Genomic DNA, 14,246 nt, shown 5'->3' with positions numbered 1-14,246 from the left:
TAACTTAATACATCTGTTATTCGTTTGCCGTGATGAAAGCAGCGGTGAGCCCTTTGAGACGAGATGATAAATCTCCCTCGCAATGGCGACGTGGGCCGAACGCAGCGAGTGTCGTGTACCCGTGTGTGTGTGTGTTGTGTACACGTGTGTGTGTGTGTTGTGTACACGTGTGTGTGTGTTGTGTACACGTGTGTGTGTTGTGTACACGTGTGTGTGTGTTGTGTACACGTGTGTGTGTGCTGTGTACACGTGTGTGTGTGTTGTGTACACGTGTGTGTGTGTTGTGTACACGTGTGTGTGTGTACACGTGTGTGTGGTGTGTCGTGTACCCGTGTGTGTGTGTTGTATATACGTGTGTGTGTGTGGTGTGTACACGTGTGTGTGTGTTGTGTACACGTGTGTGTGTGTGTTGTGTACACGTGTGTGTGTGTTGTGTACACGTGTGTGTGTTGTGTACACGTGTGTGTGTACACGTGTGTGTGGTGTGTCGTGTACCCGTGTGTGTGTGTTGTATATACGTGTGTGTGTGTGGTGTGTACACGTGTGTGTGTGTGTGTTGTATACACGTGTGTGTGTGTTGTGTACACGTGTGTGTGTGTGTGTGTTGTGTACACGTGTGTGTGTGTTGTGTACACGTGTGTGTGTGTTGTGTACACGTGTGTGTGTGTCGTGTACACGTGTGTGTGTGTCGTGTACCCGTATGTGTGTGTTGTGTACACGTGTGTGTGTGTACACGTGTGTGTGGTGTGTCGTGTACCCGTGTGTGTGTGTGTTGTATATACGTGTGTGTGTGTGGTGTGTACACGTGTGTGTGTGTCGTGTACACGTGTGTGTGTTGTGTACACGTGTGTGTGTGTACACGTATGTGTGGTGTGTCGTGTACCCGTGTGTGTGTGTGTTGTATATACGTGTGTGTGTGTGTGGTGTGTACACGTGTGTGTGTGGTGTACACGTGTGTGTGTTGTGTACACGTGTGTGTGTGTACACGTGTGTGTGGTGTGTCGTGTACCCGTGTGTGTTGTATATACGTGTGTGTGTGGTGTGTCGTGTACCCGTGTGTGTGTGTTGTGTACACGTGTGTGTGTGGTGTACATGTGTGTGTGTGTGGTGTGTCGTGTACCCGTGTGCGTTGTATACACGTGTGTGTGTGGTGTGTCGTGTACACGTGTGTGTGTTGTGTACACGTGTGTGTGTGGTGTACACGTGTGTGTGTGTGATGTGTGTCTTGTACACGTGTGTGTGTCATGTACTCGTGTGTGGTGTGTGATGTGTCGTGTACCCGTGTTTGTGTGTGTGGTGTACACGTGTGTGTGTGGTGTACACGTCTGTGTGTGTGTCTTGTACACGTATGTGTGTGTCGTGTACCCGTGTGTGTGTGTGTGGTGTACACGTGTGTGTTTGATGTGCGGTGTACACGTGTGTGTGTGTGGTGTGTACCCATGTGTGTGTGATGTGTACCCGTGTGTGTGTGTGATGTGTACCCGTGTGTGTGTGATGTGTCGTGTACCCGTGTGTGTGTGATGTGTGGTGTGTACCCGTGTGTGTGTGTCGTGTCCCTGTAACAGACTGTTGGGGCGAGTGCTGTTAGCGAGCACCTATAGAGGCCGGCACGGCGCACGAGGGGGTGGGTGTGTGACCAACAACACCACGCCCGGCCGCCTTTGTTTCTCCCCACAGCTGATGCGTACACACCTTACTCGTTTTAAGGCTGAGCCGACCTAGGGGCTGTCCCCGAGAACCAGTTGGGAAGAAAACCCGCCCACCCCCGAAAAAAAAAAGTTGCCGTCACTGTCGAGTGTGAATCGTGAACCTCGGGTCGCTGAAAATCGCTTCGACACCACACGCGCGCACGGACACCCAACAGCGATCAATCCACTGCTGGATGGAGGTCTCAACACGCGAGGTGGACCCCCGCCCCCCGAGGTGGACCCCCCCCCCCGAGGTGGACCCCCCCCCCCCCGAGGAGGACCCAAAACCCGGCACCTCGCTCCCACCCTCCCTCCCCCCCTCGTTGCTTCCGTCGATTTGAAGAGCCGCTGTAAAATATTGCGAAAGCGACGCCTCGCGTGTCTCTTACGTTAGGAGGGGAGAGAGAGAGAGATTGAGTGTTGACGTATTAACTGCGTGCATTGAGATTGGTGGGAGACGTGCAGAGGATTTTATTAAATAAGTTGCGTTGATCGATGATGTATCCCCTACGCATGCAGTGGGGGTATCTATAGATGGATCGCCCTTTATATGCACAGAGACACATAAAAGGCAAAGATCCCCCGTGTAGCCTTAACAGACTGTAGGGGCAAGTGCTGTTAACGTGCACCTAAGAAGGCCGGCGCGAGACACGAGGGGGTGGGTGGCCAGTATCACGCCCGGCCGCCTTTGTCTCCCCAGTGGCGATGTTTATACACCGCACCAGGTACTCATTTGAGGCTGAGTCGACGTAGGGGCAGGCCAAGGACCGGTTCAGATAATCGTCACTGGTGTTTGCCGTGAGCGAGGTTCGTAGTGCAGCACGCTAACCCGCTACACCACCGCTCCCACATATACAACAACAACCGCCATTCGCCACTAAGTGGCGGTGACGTCACCACGACGCTTGTGCCAGGCCATGTGCACCTTGAGGCCACGTGCAGTGTCGATCGCCCGCGGGCAGGAGGTCACGGGGCAGACCCAGGTGCCGCGGGTCGACTGACTGAGATGACTGGCTGGTGCACCACCTGTGCCCCCTACTGTGCCAATCTGCTGTGCTTTAGCCACCCGGCGCTCCGCTCGTTGTTGTGAGCGTCGCTCCTCCGCCCTCCGTTGTTGTTGGAGGGCGACTGCCTCCAACTGCCCAGTAGCGTCCTTCACGAGCCTCCTCCACAGAGGCCGATCTTGACACCGCTGGTACCAGTCATCGGTAAGTCCACTCAGTTCCACGTCCTCCTGTACCACATCACTCCATCTCTTCTCTAGCCCGTGCCGCGCCCGTTTAGCCCCCTCGATCCGGCCGAACAAAAGCTGTTTCGGCATGCGGTGGCTGGGCATGCGGGCTACATGACCAAGCCAACGCAGCCTTGCCTACCGGAGGAGCTCACCAATGGGACCTTGCCCAGATCTTTCAAGGATTTGTGAGCTCCTTACACAATCCAGTCTGGTTAAACCCAGGATGGATCGTAGGCACGCCAGCCTAAATGTTTCCAACCGGCGAAGATGTTCCGTTAGGGGGGTCCACTTTCGCAAGCATAGAGAAGGGAGGGAATGACCGTGGCCGAGAAGACCTGAAGCTTAGTGCGGAGCGACAGACCAGGTAGCTTCCACACAGCGTTACGCAACCGATTAAAAGATATTGCTGCTCGACTGATTCGGAGTGAGACCTCTGCTGTTAAACTGGAGTCGGTCATAAGCACACTGCCCAGGTATGGGAAACTCTCCACTCTCTCCACAACTGCCCCATCACCGATTGGGAGTTGTGGGGGTGCAGTGTCCGATGATACAAAATAACCAGGTAGGTGCTTAGTTTTGGTGGGGCTGATGGTAAGACCCCATCTCTTAGTGGCACGCTCCAGTCTCAGCAGCAGCATCTCCAACTCCTCCTCTGAATGAGCAGCTATTACCAAATCATCGGCATACATAACGTGGTTGAGCAATAGGGAGCCATCCCTTGACCGCACCCGGGCATCGATCAGCCTCCCATTATATCTGTACCATATGGAGATTCTCCCGGTACAGCTATTGAAGGCTTCACGAACTACGTGGTCGAAATAGATGTTAAATAATGTGGGAGCCAGAAGACATCCCTGTCGCACCCCAAGATGTACAGGGAATGGCTCTGACTCCCGGCCACAGTTTTACCAGGGCCCGCTCACCATCATGAAGGTCCTTAATGATCGTGAGCAGAGGGTCAGGGACTCCAAAAGCACGAAGAACAACCCAGAGCCCAGGCCTACTGATGGTATCATAGGCCTTGACCAGGTCAATAAAGCAGAGATGTAGGTCTTGCTGGAATTCCCTACACCTCTGCTGTAGCAGACGGGCAGAAAATATGGCATCTGTGCAGGACCGCCCTTTCCTGAAACCGCATTGGGGCTCAACAAGCCTCTCCTCAGCGTGCCTGGCAAGGCGATGTTGAATTATCCTTGCCAGGACCTTTCCCGGCACACTGAGGAGTGAGATGCCCCTGTAGTTGTTACAGTCTGTGCGGTCCCCCTTCTTAAAAAGGGGGACCACCAGGGCATCCTTCCAATCCTGCGGAACCCGTCCAGTGGTCCAGACTGTTGTTATGATGTCATATAGGGCAGTCTGTGCACAAACGCCACCCTCCCTCAGCATTTCGCTTGGGAGACATACACACACTCTCACACATACATACACACACATACACACACACACACATACACATACACACTCTCACACGTACACACACACATACAAAACAAAGCAAAGATCCCCCATTTAGCCTTAACAGATTGTAGGGGCAAGTGCTGTTAGCGAGCACCTATGAAGGCCGGAGCGGTACACGAGGGGGTGGGTGGCCAGCACCACGCCCGACCGCCTTTGTCTCCCTAGTGGAAATGTTTACACACCGCACCAGGTACTCATTTGAGGCTGAGTCGACCTAGGGGAGGCCCGGTTCAGATAATCGTCACTGGTGTTGGCCGTGAGCGGGAATCGAACCCGGGTCGCCAGGTTCATAGCGCAGCGCGCTAACCGCTACACTATCGCTCCCCACACACACATACACACACATACACACACATACATACACACACATACACACACACACTCTCACACATACACACACATACACACACATACACACATACACACTCTCACACGTACACACACACATACACACACACATACACACACATACACACACATACACACACACTCTCACACATACACACACATACACACACACTCTCACACATACACACACATACACACACACTCTCACACATACACACACATACACACACTCTCACGTGCACGCATTTTTTGCTGCAAATCCGTTTCCTCTCGCGAGTCCTCGCGTTGCCAGACAAACGTCGACCCCGCTCGATGTCTTTTTTACATTTTGCTCTGTGGACAATGCTTGTTTGTCTCTGACACCTCGCACTAGGCGTGTAGGATACACGCTCCTCACCCTCACCTCACCCTCGCTCGCTCCTCACCCTCGCTCGCTCCTCACCCTCGCAGGCTCCTCACCCTCACCCACGCCTCACCGTCACACGCCCCTCACCCTCACCCACGCTCCTCACCGTCACCTCACCGTCACCCACGCCTCACCCTCGCACGCTCCTCACCCTCACCCTCACCTTACCCGCGCGCCTCGCGCATCAGAAGCAGGGAGAGATTTCACGGAGATAGATTTTTGTTTTATATATAAAGTTCATCTGGGTTTCTCGCACGCACGCGCGCTGGCCGACTCGTATACACAACACGCGACTCGTATACACAACACGCGGCTCGTATACACAACACGCGACTCGTATACACAACACGCGGCTCGTATACACAACACGCGGCTTCGTATACACAACACGCGACTCGTATACACAACACGCGGCTCGTATACACAATACGCGGCTTCGTATACACAACACGCGGCTTCGTATACACAACACGCGACTCGTATACACAACACGCGGCTTCGTATACACAACACGCGACTCGTATACACAACACGCGACTCGTATACACAAAACGCGACTCGTATACACAACACGCGGCTTCGTATACACAACACGCGGCTCGTATACACAACACGCGACTCGTATACACAACACGCGGCTCGTATACACAACACGCGACTCGTATACACAACACACGGCTTCGTATACACAATACGCGGCTTCGTATACACAACACGCGGCTTCGTATACACAACACGCGGCTCGTATACACAACACGCGACTCGTATACACAACACGCGGCTTCGTATACACAACACGCGACTCGTATACACAATACGCGGCTTCGTATACACAACACGCGACTCGTATACACAACACGCGGCTTCGTATACACAACACGCGGCTTCGTATACACAACACGCGACTCGTATACACAACCCGCGACTTCGTATACACAACACGCGGCTTCGTATACACAACACGCGGCTTCGTATACACAACACGCGGCTTCGTATACACAACACGCGGCTTCGTTCAGCCAGAGACGCAGCGCAGAAACGAACGTTGTTCATACGTTGTTTCCGACCATCACCTTGCCACGCAGCCACACCCATGTCGCCCCATGCTGTTATCGTCACGTTGCCCTCCTGCGCTCATACGAACATAACAGGATTGCAGTTATATCCGAGCATTATGAACACTGTCTGGTGTACCTTGCACTCTCGTGGTAGTGCCTTACGCCGACAATCCTCAGAGCCAGGGCAGCCTTGCAAAAAAAAGCAGCGTTCCGAGAAAAGAATGACATCGAAGTGAAACTCTGCGCGCGTGCACGTGGTTCCGAGTCGCTGAACGCGCGAGACGCGCACGCGCGTTGGGCCAGTTAGCGAACAACGGCCTCGTTCCGCTCTCGTCGTCATTTAAATAAATCTCCATCAAGTCCCCAGCACGCCTTTCGTGAAATGTGCCGCGTTATTTCGACGGTCTCAGTGACGGTCCTCCGTACGTCTTGCGCGTCTTCTTCTTGTTCAGGAGGGCCCTGCTTACACCTTTATTGAGACGCGTCGTCGATTTTCCCTTGCAAGCGAATGGATGTGTGTTTTGTTGTTGTTGTTGCTTCGTGTTGGAAGGAAGGCGCAGTAGTGCAGAGACAAAACCCAGCAACGCCAATCACGAGACGGGATTGCGCGTGAAATGTAAAGACTGTTTAAACGGACGCGTTTTATTATATTTTTCGTACCTAAACCGTTTAAAATATGACTGCACTGCTTCTCGTTGAGGTTAAAGGTGATGATGTTCTTTCCTGTACACGTCGCACCTCATACACCGCCTCTCTCTTTGTGTACAGGAAGTACATCATTCCTTCTAACCTCGTTTTGATGCCAATAATTTATTCGCGGAAAGCTCCAATGATTCTGGAGAATTTCCCAGGAGGGTCCTTGCTACATTGGGCGGGGGGAGGGGGGGTGTTGTTAGTCAATGGCATCATCTAAAGGAGAGTTTTTTTTTATCCTTCACGCCGGAGGAAAGTAGAGATCCCCGGAGCAAGCTCAGCAATCCGCGCCCTCTCTACGCGAGAGGGTGACACTCAATCCTAGCCACACGACCTCGCAGTCCCGACGACACCCAGACAGCACCCCCCCCCCCCCCCTTCAATGACCCCCGTCCAAGTTCCAACCCAACAAGCGGTGGCACCCAGCCCATTCGTTGTTGCTAAGAGAGAGAACGAAAAAGTGGGAATTGTGTCACGTGACAACAAACACTATGCAAAAGGTTGAACGAATTGAATCGTATTATTGGTTCTTTCGGTAAAGTCACGTAGAAGGGAAACAATAAAATAATAAAAATATAAAACAATATATTTCATGTTATTGTTTTATATTTTTATTATTATGACTTTACGGAAAGAACCAATAATATGAATCCCTGCAGTCACGAGAGCTTTAAATCAGAATTTAATCGTGTTTAGGCTTGTGAACGAATTAAGTGAAGGGGCTGATTATAATTATTTTAATGATTTTAGAATGTTGTTTTTTCAATGTATAGTTCAATAGTGCCTCTTCATCTTCCTGGGAGCAGTAAACCTTTGCTTAGTTTTGCTTTTGCCTTAGCGCCACTGCCGTAGCGAATCGGTCCGGCTTCGTAGCTTCCTAGAATCCGACTGTAGGCGGTTTAGTAAAAAAAAATGGTTTTGCACATAAACCAGTTCATGTGACCTTTCGTATGAAAAGAAAAACAAGGTTAGTGTTACTCAGAGGTCCGCAGAGACGGGGCTCGCGAACCTCATTTGCTGTACTGCCCACATTCACCGCGCCACTGCTGCTGCTGCTGCTCCTGCGTGGATGGGTCCGTGTGGAGAGGTCGCACGCCGCGTATTTACTGACACATGGCATCGGGCGGCAGCGAAGAGAGATTATAAAAAAAGGCAACATACTTCAAAGGGTCTCATCTCTCTCGCTGACACGACGCGTGATCTTAAAAGGCAGACATCTGCCCGTGGACGCCACGAGGTTAGTGCTGACGCACGCCGGTCTACGCCACCCTGCGTGTACGCATAGAGACACAGCTCCCCCGTATAGCCTTAACAGACTGTTGGGGCAAGTGCTGTGAGCGAGCACCTACGAAGGCCGGCACGGCACACGAGGGGGTGGGTGGCCAGCACCACGACCTTTGTCTCGCGAGAAGCGATGTTTGCACACCGCACCAGGTACTCATTTGAGGCTGAGTCGACCTAGGGGATACCTAGGACTGGTTTCGGTAATCGTCACTGGTGTTCGGCTTTGAGCGAGAATTAAACTCGGGTCGGGCTCGTAGCGCAGCGCGGTAAGCTCTACACTATCGCTCCTCACACACACACACATATATACACACACAAACATATACACACATACACGTTAGAATCCTCGCACTGCTCTGAACAGATTGTTGGCGCAAGCGCTGTTAGCGAGCACCGACCACGCCCGGACGCCTTTGTCTCCGCACTGCTGATGTTTACGCGCCGCACCAGGTACTAATTTAAGGCTGAGTCGACTTAGGGGAGGCCCGGGATAAGTTCTAACTCACTTAACACTGATGTTAGCCGTGGCTGGAAATCGAACTCAGGTGGGCTTGCTTCGCGGCGCAATACGCTGAACCACTGCATTCACCGCTCCAACAATACGCGCGCGCGCACACAGAACAGACAGTCCGTAATGCAGTTTACAATACGTGCGTGTGAACGTACGTAGCGGCACACAGCACATGCTCAGTGAAATGTAGATGTATATATATTTGTATGTAAACATAGGCTTGACCAAGAATGCGTAATACAACAACAACAACGATTACAAAAAATGACGACGACAATAATAACACTGGAAAAAAAAAACCCCAACACATTCATTTGCAATTTCGTACTCGAGAGGATTTCATTTGTTTCGTTTTTGTTGTTGTTCGATATCCCACGAATATTGAACGCTTGGTAGCACTGCGCAAGACGATTAACGCGAACGGGATCGAGAGAGAGAGAGAGCACCTGGCAGTCGGGACTCAGAGACTCTGGGTTCCTCTACAGAGTACCCACTCCCTCCCCCCATGTGAGTCGGAATCACTGCAAGCCGGAATCACCGCGAGCCGGAATCACCGCGAGCCGGAATCACCGCGAGCCGGAATCACCGCGAGCCGGAATCACCGCGAGCCGGAATCACCGCGAGCCGGAATCACTGAAAGCCGGAATCACCGCGAGCCGGAATCACCACGAGCCGGAATCACCGCGAGCCGGAATCACTAGACAGCAGAGCAGACGAGAGACTGGGGTTCCAAGCCCAGAGCTTCCCCCCCCAATAAATTACAACGCGTACAGCAGGCGTGAGATAGCGTACACACACACACATTATACATATATACTTTGCTTGGTCTAGTTCGTATTTAAGCTTACAGGTAACATAGGAGTGAAGAGAACAATAAAGATTTACTAATATATATTTTCCAGGAAATGCGGTTGAACAAAAGATGTGTTTAAATCGGACTCATTCGCGCGATCACGAGACTGGTTCCTTGTGTGGCCGAGCCTCCATACCTCACCCGAGTTTACATAAATACGCGACGCGTTTGCTCGGCAGAGTTTTTTTTGGTTTGTTTGTTTCCGCTCTGAACAAAAAAATTATTTAAAAAAAATGTTGTTGTTTTGTTTCCAGTGAACGGCGGGGGTTGGTTGGTTGGGTGGGTGTGGGGGGGGATAATCAGTTCGTCCACTCCACACCTTGGCCGCGACTAGCTCGGTCGATCTGGAATTCCGGAGTTCCAGAGTCCGTTGCGAGGTCACGCGCAAACAGGTCACGCGCAAACCGCGGGTCAGGAGCCGGGCCCTAGAGGTGGGGGGGGGGGGGCGCCGGCGGGCGGGCGGGGGGGTGCGTTCACGCGAAGCAGCATCGAGTCCGAGAAGGGTGAGTTCACGCGAGCCATTGAAAGCGAGGTCTCAGTTCGTCCTCTCTCCCTCTCCTCCACACGTGGCCGCGACTCAATCCCTTGCCACGAACCAACCAGAGAGTTCCACTCCTCCACGCGGGGCGGCTGCGGAGCAGAGAGAAGCGCCGAGTCAAGGACCGCGGAGCGCCGCGCGCACCATCCAGCGAGGGCCCAAATCGCGAGTGCGCTGCGAGAGATGGCGCGGTTATTCACTCGGAAACTCCACGTTTAAAACAATCACTGGCCGTTGTTGTTATCGCTGTTGTTGGTGATGGTGGTTTGTTGTTGCGGGGGGGGGGGGGGGGGGTGGGTGTGGAACCCCAGAACAAACCATGCATCACAAAATACTGGATATTTCCAAAATAACCTCTAGGGTTTTACGCATGTATCCAAAACTACTACGTGGCGCGCGTTGTACCGCGGTGCTGAATGTGCCGCGCTGGTCATGATTTGGGGCCCCACGGCACTCGTGGAGGGGGGCTCCTCTTGTCGACAACACCGCGTAGCCCGGCACTATTTGTTAAACGAACCACGCTCTGCTGATGAACACAGATAAGTCGAACCCGAGCGAGGTTTTTTTTATCTTGCCTTGTTTAAACAAACGCTGTTCAAAAGCACTGGTCCCGGAATGCCTTTAAGAGGCGTGATTTCTAAACGTAAACGTCATTTACCCAAGCGGCGAAGCAGACTTCTCGTCTGTTTATTTATTTATTACCTAAAACATGAGTGTGCAGAACCACGTGTTAAATGAGCTGTCGGAAAAGATGGGGGTGGGGGGGGGGCGAAAGCGAAAAGCCCAGGGCTCAATGGAACAAGCGGTGGGAGCCGGAGCCTCTAACCGTGCGGTTGTTTGGCTTCGTGGCTGTGGTCTGGCCAGGGCCGTGGAAACACAAATAAGCGGCGCCGAAAGAAACTTTATTCTCCCGCTCCACTTAGAACCTCCGCGCAAAGATTCCTGGCCAATAATTCTGCCCGAGTATTGTTATTATTATTATTCTTGTAACCATCATCTCACTTTACTTGACTGAGCAACGCGTTCCTCTGTGTCATACTCCCTAGGTCATTGCAGCTGTCCATCGACCGCGGGGACTGCGGATGAGACGAGACGTTGCGCAGGTGGCCGATGCGCGTCTCGGTTGAGTAAATGTCGAGACGACGAGCGGCTCCCAACTCATGGAGTCATCTCGTGGTGCGCCAACCACTCGTCGAAGCCGAGTCAATTATAGAACGTGTGAGAGAACTAATTAAGTGTCCGGGTGTGGTAGCCGATGCCTTTAACAGCGAGCTGTCAATTACACCTCGCACCCACGACTCCACCCCAAGCGCAGCAAAGCGCCCTTCGCGAGGAGACGAGTGGGCGCGCGTACTCGCCACAATGCTTTGAATACGTGAACACGTGTGTGTGTGAACACGTGAACACGTGTGTGTGTGAACACGTGAACACGTGTGTGTGTGTGAACACGTGTGTGTGTGAACACGTGAACACGTGTGTGTGAACACGTGAACACGTGTGTGTGTGAACACGTGAACACGTGTGTGTGTGAACACGTGTGTGTGAACACGTGAACACGTGTGTGTGTGTGAACACGTGTGTGTGTGTGTGAACACGTGTGTGTGAACACGTGAACAAGTGTGTGTGTGTGTGAACACGTGTGTGTGTGTGAACACGTGAACACGTGTGTGTGTGTGTGTGAACACGGGTGTGTGTGTGTGTTGACCTGCGCGCGTGCATGTGTGCTCGCTATGTGTGTACGCACTCGTGTGCAAAGGGTACGCGGACACACGGCGGCGGCTGTTGTCGCTGTTGCCACCGCCACTGCTGCTGCCGCGGTGCGTTCGTCTCATGCCCCACGCGCGCGTGTGCCCGTCGTGCGCGTGCGCGCGCGCGCGAGTTCTGTACCGTGTCAATGCGAGGCGGAGAGCGACCACGCGCCCTCCATGCGCCACACGGAGAACGCGTAGCTCAGCCGCTCCTGCGCCACGTAGCTGCACGCGGCGCTGAGCCTGGCGTCGGCGCCTCCGCCTCCTCCTCCTCCGTTGCCGCCTCCTCCTCCGTTGCCGCCTTCGTCGTCGCTCTGCAGCACCTGGTAGAGGAAGTCGATGTAGCGCGTCGCCAGCTTCAGCGTCTGGATTTTGCTCAGTTTGTCCGAGGGCAGCGTCGGGATGATTTGGCGCAGGGACGAGAACGCCTCGTTCAGAGACTGCGTGCGCTGCCGCTCGCGCACGTTCGCGATGAAGCGCTGCTGCTGCATCTCCTCGCCCGACAAGGGGCTGCCCTCGCTGCCCGCAGCTCCGCTACCCGCACCGCTCACCACTCCGCTACCGCAACCCGCTCCTCCCGAGACGCCAATGCCACCGCCGCCGCCTCCTCCTCCTCCTCGCTTCCCTCGCTTCCCGCCGCCCGCGCCGCCCTCGGCGATGGTTGAGCGTCGCTTGCGGGATCCTCGCCTGCTCGCCGGCCTCTCCCCGGGGTCCTCCTCGCTGGGGAGAGGGCTGGAGAGCGGCGAGAGCGGAGAGCTGGCCGGCGACTCCATCACGAGCCTCACGTCTCTCACCTCCATGGGTTGCGCTGCGCTACCGCGCGATCCGTTGGAGCTTGAGAGGCCACGCACGGGTCTCACGCTCTCCCCAAACTCTTCCCACGACGTCTTCTTTGTCTCTATCGTCTCGCTGCCCCCCCCCCCCTATCTCTCTCCCTCTCTCGCTCGCTCTATCTGGTTCCCTTACCGACGTCACGCGGCAAAGCGCCGTGCTCCTGCCCCCCCCGGTCTCTCCGTTGTGGAACTCGAGTCGCGAATTCTCCCCGGGGTCGCGCGCACGCGCGCGCAACGGCGATCGAGGCGTCGCTCCGAATCCTGAGCGGAGTCGGAGAAGCGCGCACAAGGGGAGGAATTTATACAGCGACTCGGTGCCCCCGCCTCCCCCCTCCATCACCCCCGCACTGCACTGCTCATTGGGCCCCCTTGTTTTTAGAGAATTTGCATATCCCTTGGTATCCCTAATAATGAACGGTGGGCGTAGGAGTTGCGTGCGTGCGTGTGTTACGAGCTCGGCGCGCTGGGCTATGCGCATGCCTGCGTGCGAGTTAGCAGGACAGCGATCACATCTGTCTAGAGAATAGTAAAAATAAACGCGGTTTACACTCTGGGGCGGCAGGAAACGTAGGGGTTTTGACGAACAAAAAAAATCCGTCGACTGAATGTGAACTGCTACGATACGAACTTGGTTCCTTTTTCTCCGCAGTTCATGGCGGTTTCACGCGCCGGACTGCCAGGTTCACGTTGTGTTAATTAATTCCCCAGGGAGTGAGTCTCGTTCAGGAGTGTGGTGCCTTGGGATGTTGCGTCGATGGCGTTTGTTTGCTGTGTGGCCTCCGCGTGGGAGGAGAAGCGCAAGCAACGAATGAGCAACACTCCAAGCTCCGCACGGATGGATACAAGAATCCATCCGTTGCTTCATTTCCATCTGCCGGCCACGTCGCAGCCCCGAGCCCACAACACCTGGCATGCACGGGCAAGTCTCTCCTCCTATCAACGACTTGGTCAGGCAGTCTTCCTAATGCGCTCACAATGAGCAGCAGGTTTCCATCCCGGCCCAGGGCGCCTCACCCCACGTGGCTTTGATCCATTAACGAGAGGCGGGACACTGCGACACCTGCCGAGTCCCGGGTCGCGCTTTGGCTCGCGGGGAGCGGTGGCGCAGTGGTTGGCGCAGTGCGCCGTGAGTCCGGCGCGACCCGAAGTCGTTTCGCGCTTTCACGGGAGTCGATGTCGGTGACGAAGAGCTGAACACGTCCCCTGTGCCTTCCCCGCCTCGCCCTGGATGGAATTTAGTGGTGCAAATGAAATCGGCGTCAATGCATGTACGGTAACTTGTGTTACTTTTGTTTTTATCTTTCTCTCCTCGTTAGATTTTCGTGAATTACATTTTCTATATTTTTGCACTCTTCTCTGTTTTGTATTGTTTATTGTATTGTTTGTTTCTATTGTTTATTTGTATTGTTTATTTGTATTGTTTATTTGTGTTTTTTGTTTGTATTGTTTGTTTCTATTGTTTATTTGTGTTGTTTGTTTTTAATGTTTGTTTCTATTGTTTATTTGTGTTGTTTATTTGTATTGTTTGTTTGTGTTGTTTATTTATATTGATTATTTGTATTGTTTGTTTTTAATGTTTTTTATTTGTATGATT

The 14,246-nt window shown here is 53.4% G+C and overlaps 1 protein-coding gene across 1 annotated transcript; it reads right to left on the bottom strand.

Annotated features, from left to right (window-relative positions):
• Positions 1-5,335: 5,335 nt before the first annotated feature.
• Positions 5,336-12,949, bottom strand: LOC116941069 (protein twist-like). The gene is made up of 2 exons (XM_032951676.2): positions 11,959-12,949; positions 5,336-10,163 (listed from the first exon to the last, which is right to left on the bottom strand). The coding sequence occupies exon 1, from the start codon at positions 12,617-12,619 to the stop codon at positions 11,963-11,965; it is 657 nt and encodes a 218-aa protein (XP_032807567.2). The 5' UTR covers positions 12,620-12,949; the 3' UTR covers positions 5,336-10,163; positions 11,959-11,962.
• Between the last annotated feature and the right edge of the window lie 1,297 nt (positions 12,950-14,246).

Source organism: Petromyzon marinus, chromosome 10 (genome assembly GCF_048934315.1).
Source record: "Petromyzon marinus isolate PM22_M1 ecotype Great Lakes invasive population chromosome 10, UKy_Petmar_22M1.pri1.0, whole genome shotgun sequence".
In the NCBI taxonomy this organism is placed as follows: domain Eukaryota; kingdom Metazoa; phylum Chordata; class Hyperoartia; order Petromyzontiformes; family Petromyzontidae; genus Petromyzon; species Petromyzon marinus.
Note: the sequence above shows the minus strand (reverse complement) of the source record. Positions and strands in the feature narration are given on the sequence as shown.

Bases quoted from the DNA above. Each gene is read 5' to 3' on its own strand.
- LOC116941069 (XM_032951676.2), bottom strand. From the start codon at position 12,619: ATGGAGGTGAGAGACGTGAGGCTCGTGATGGAGTCGCCGGCCAGCTCT.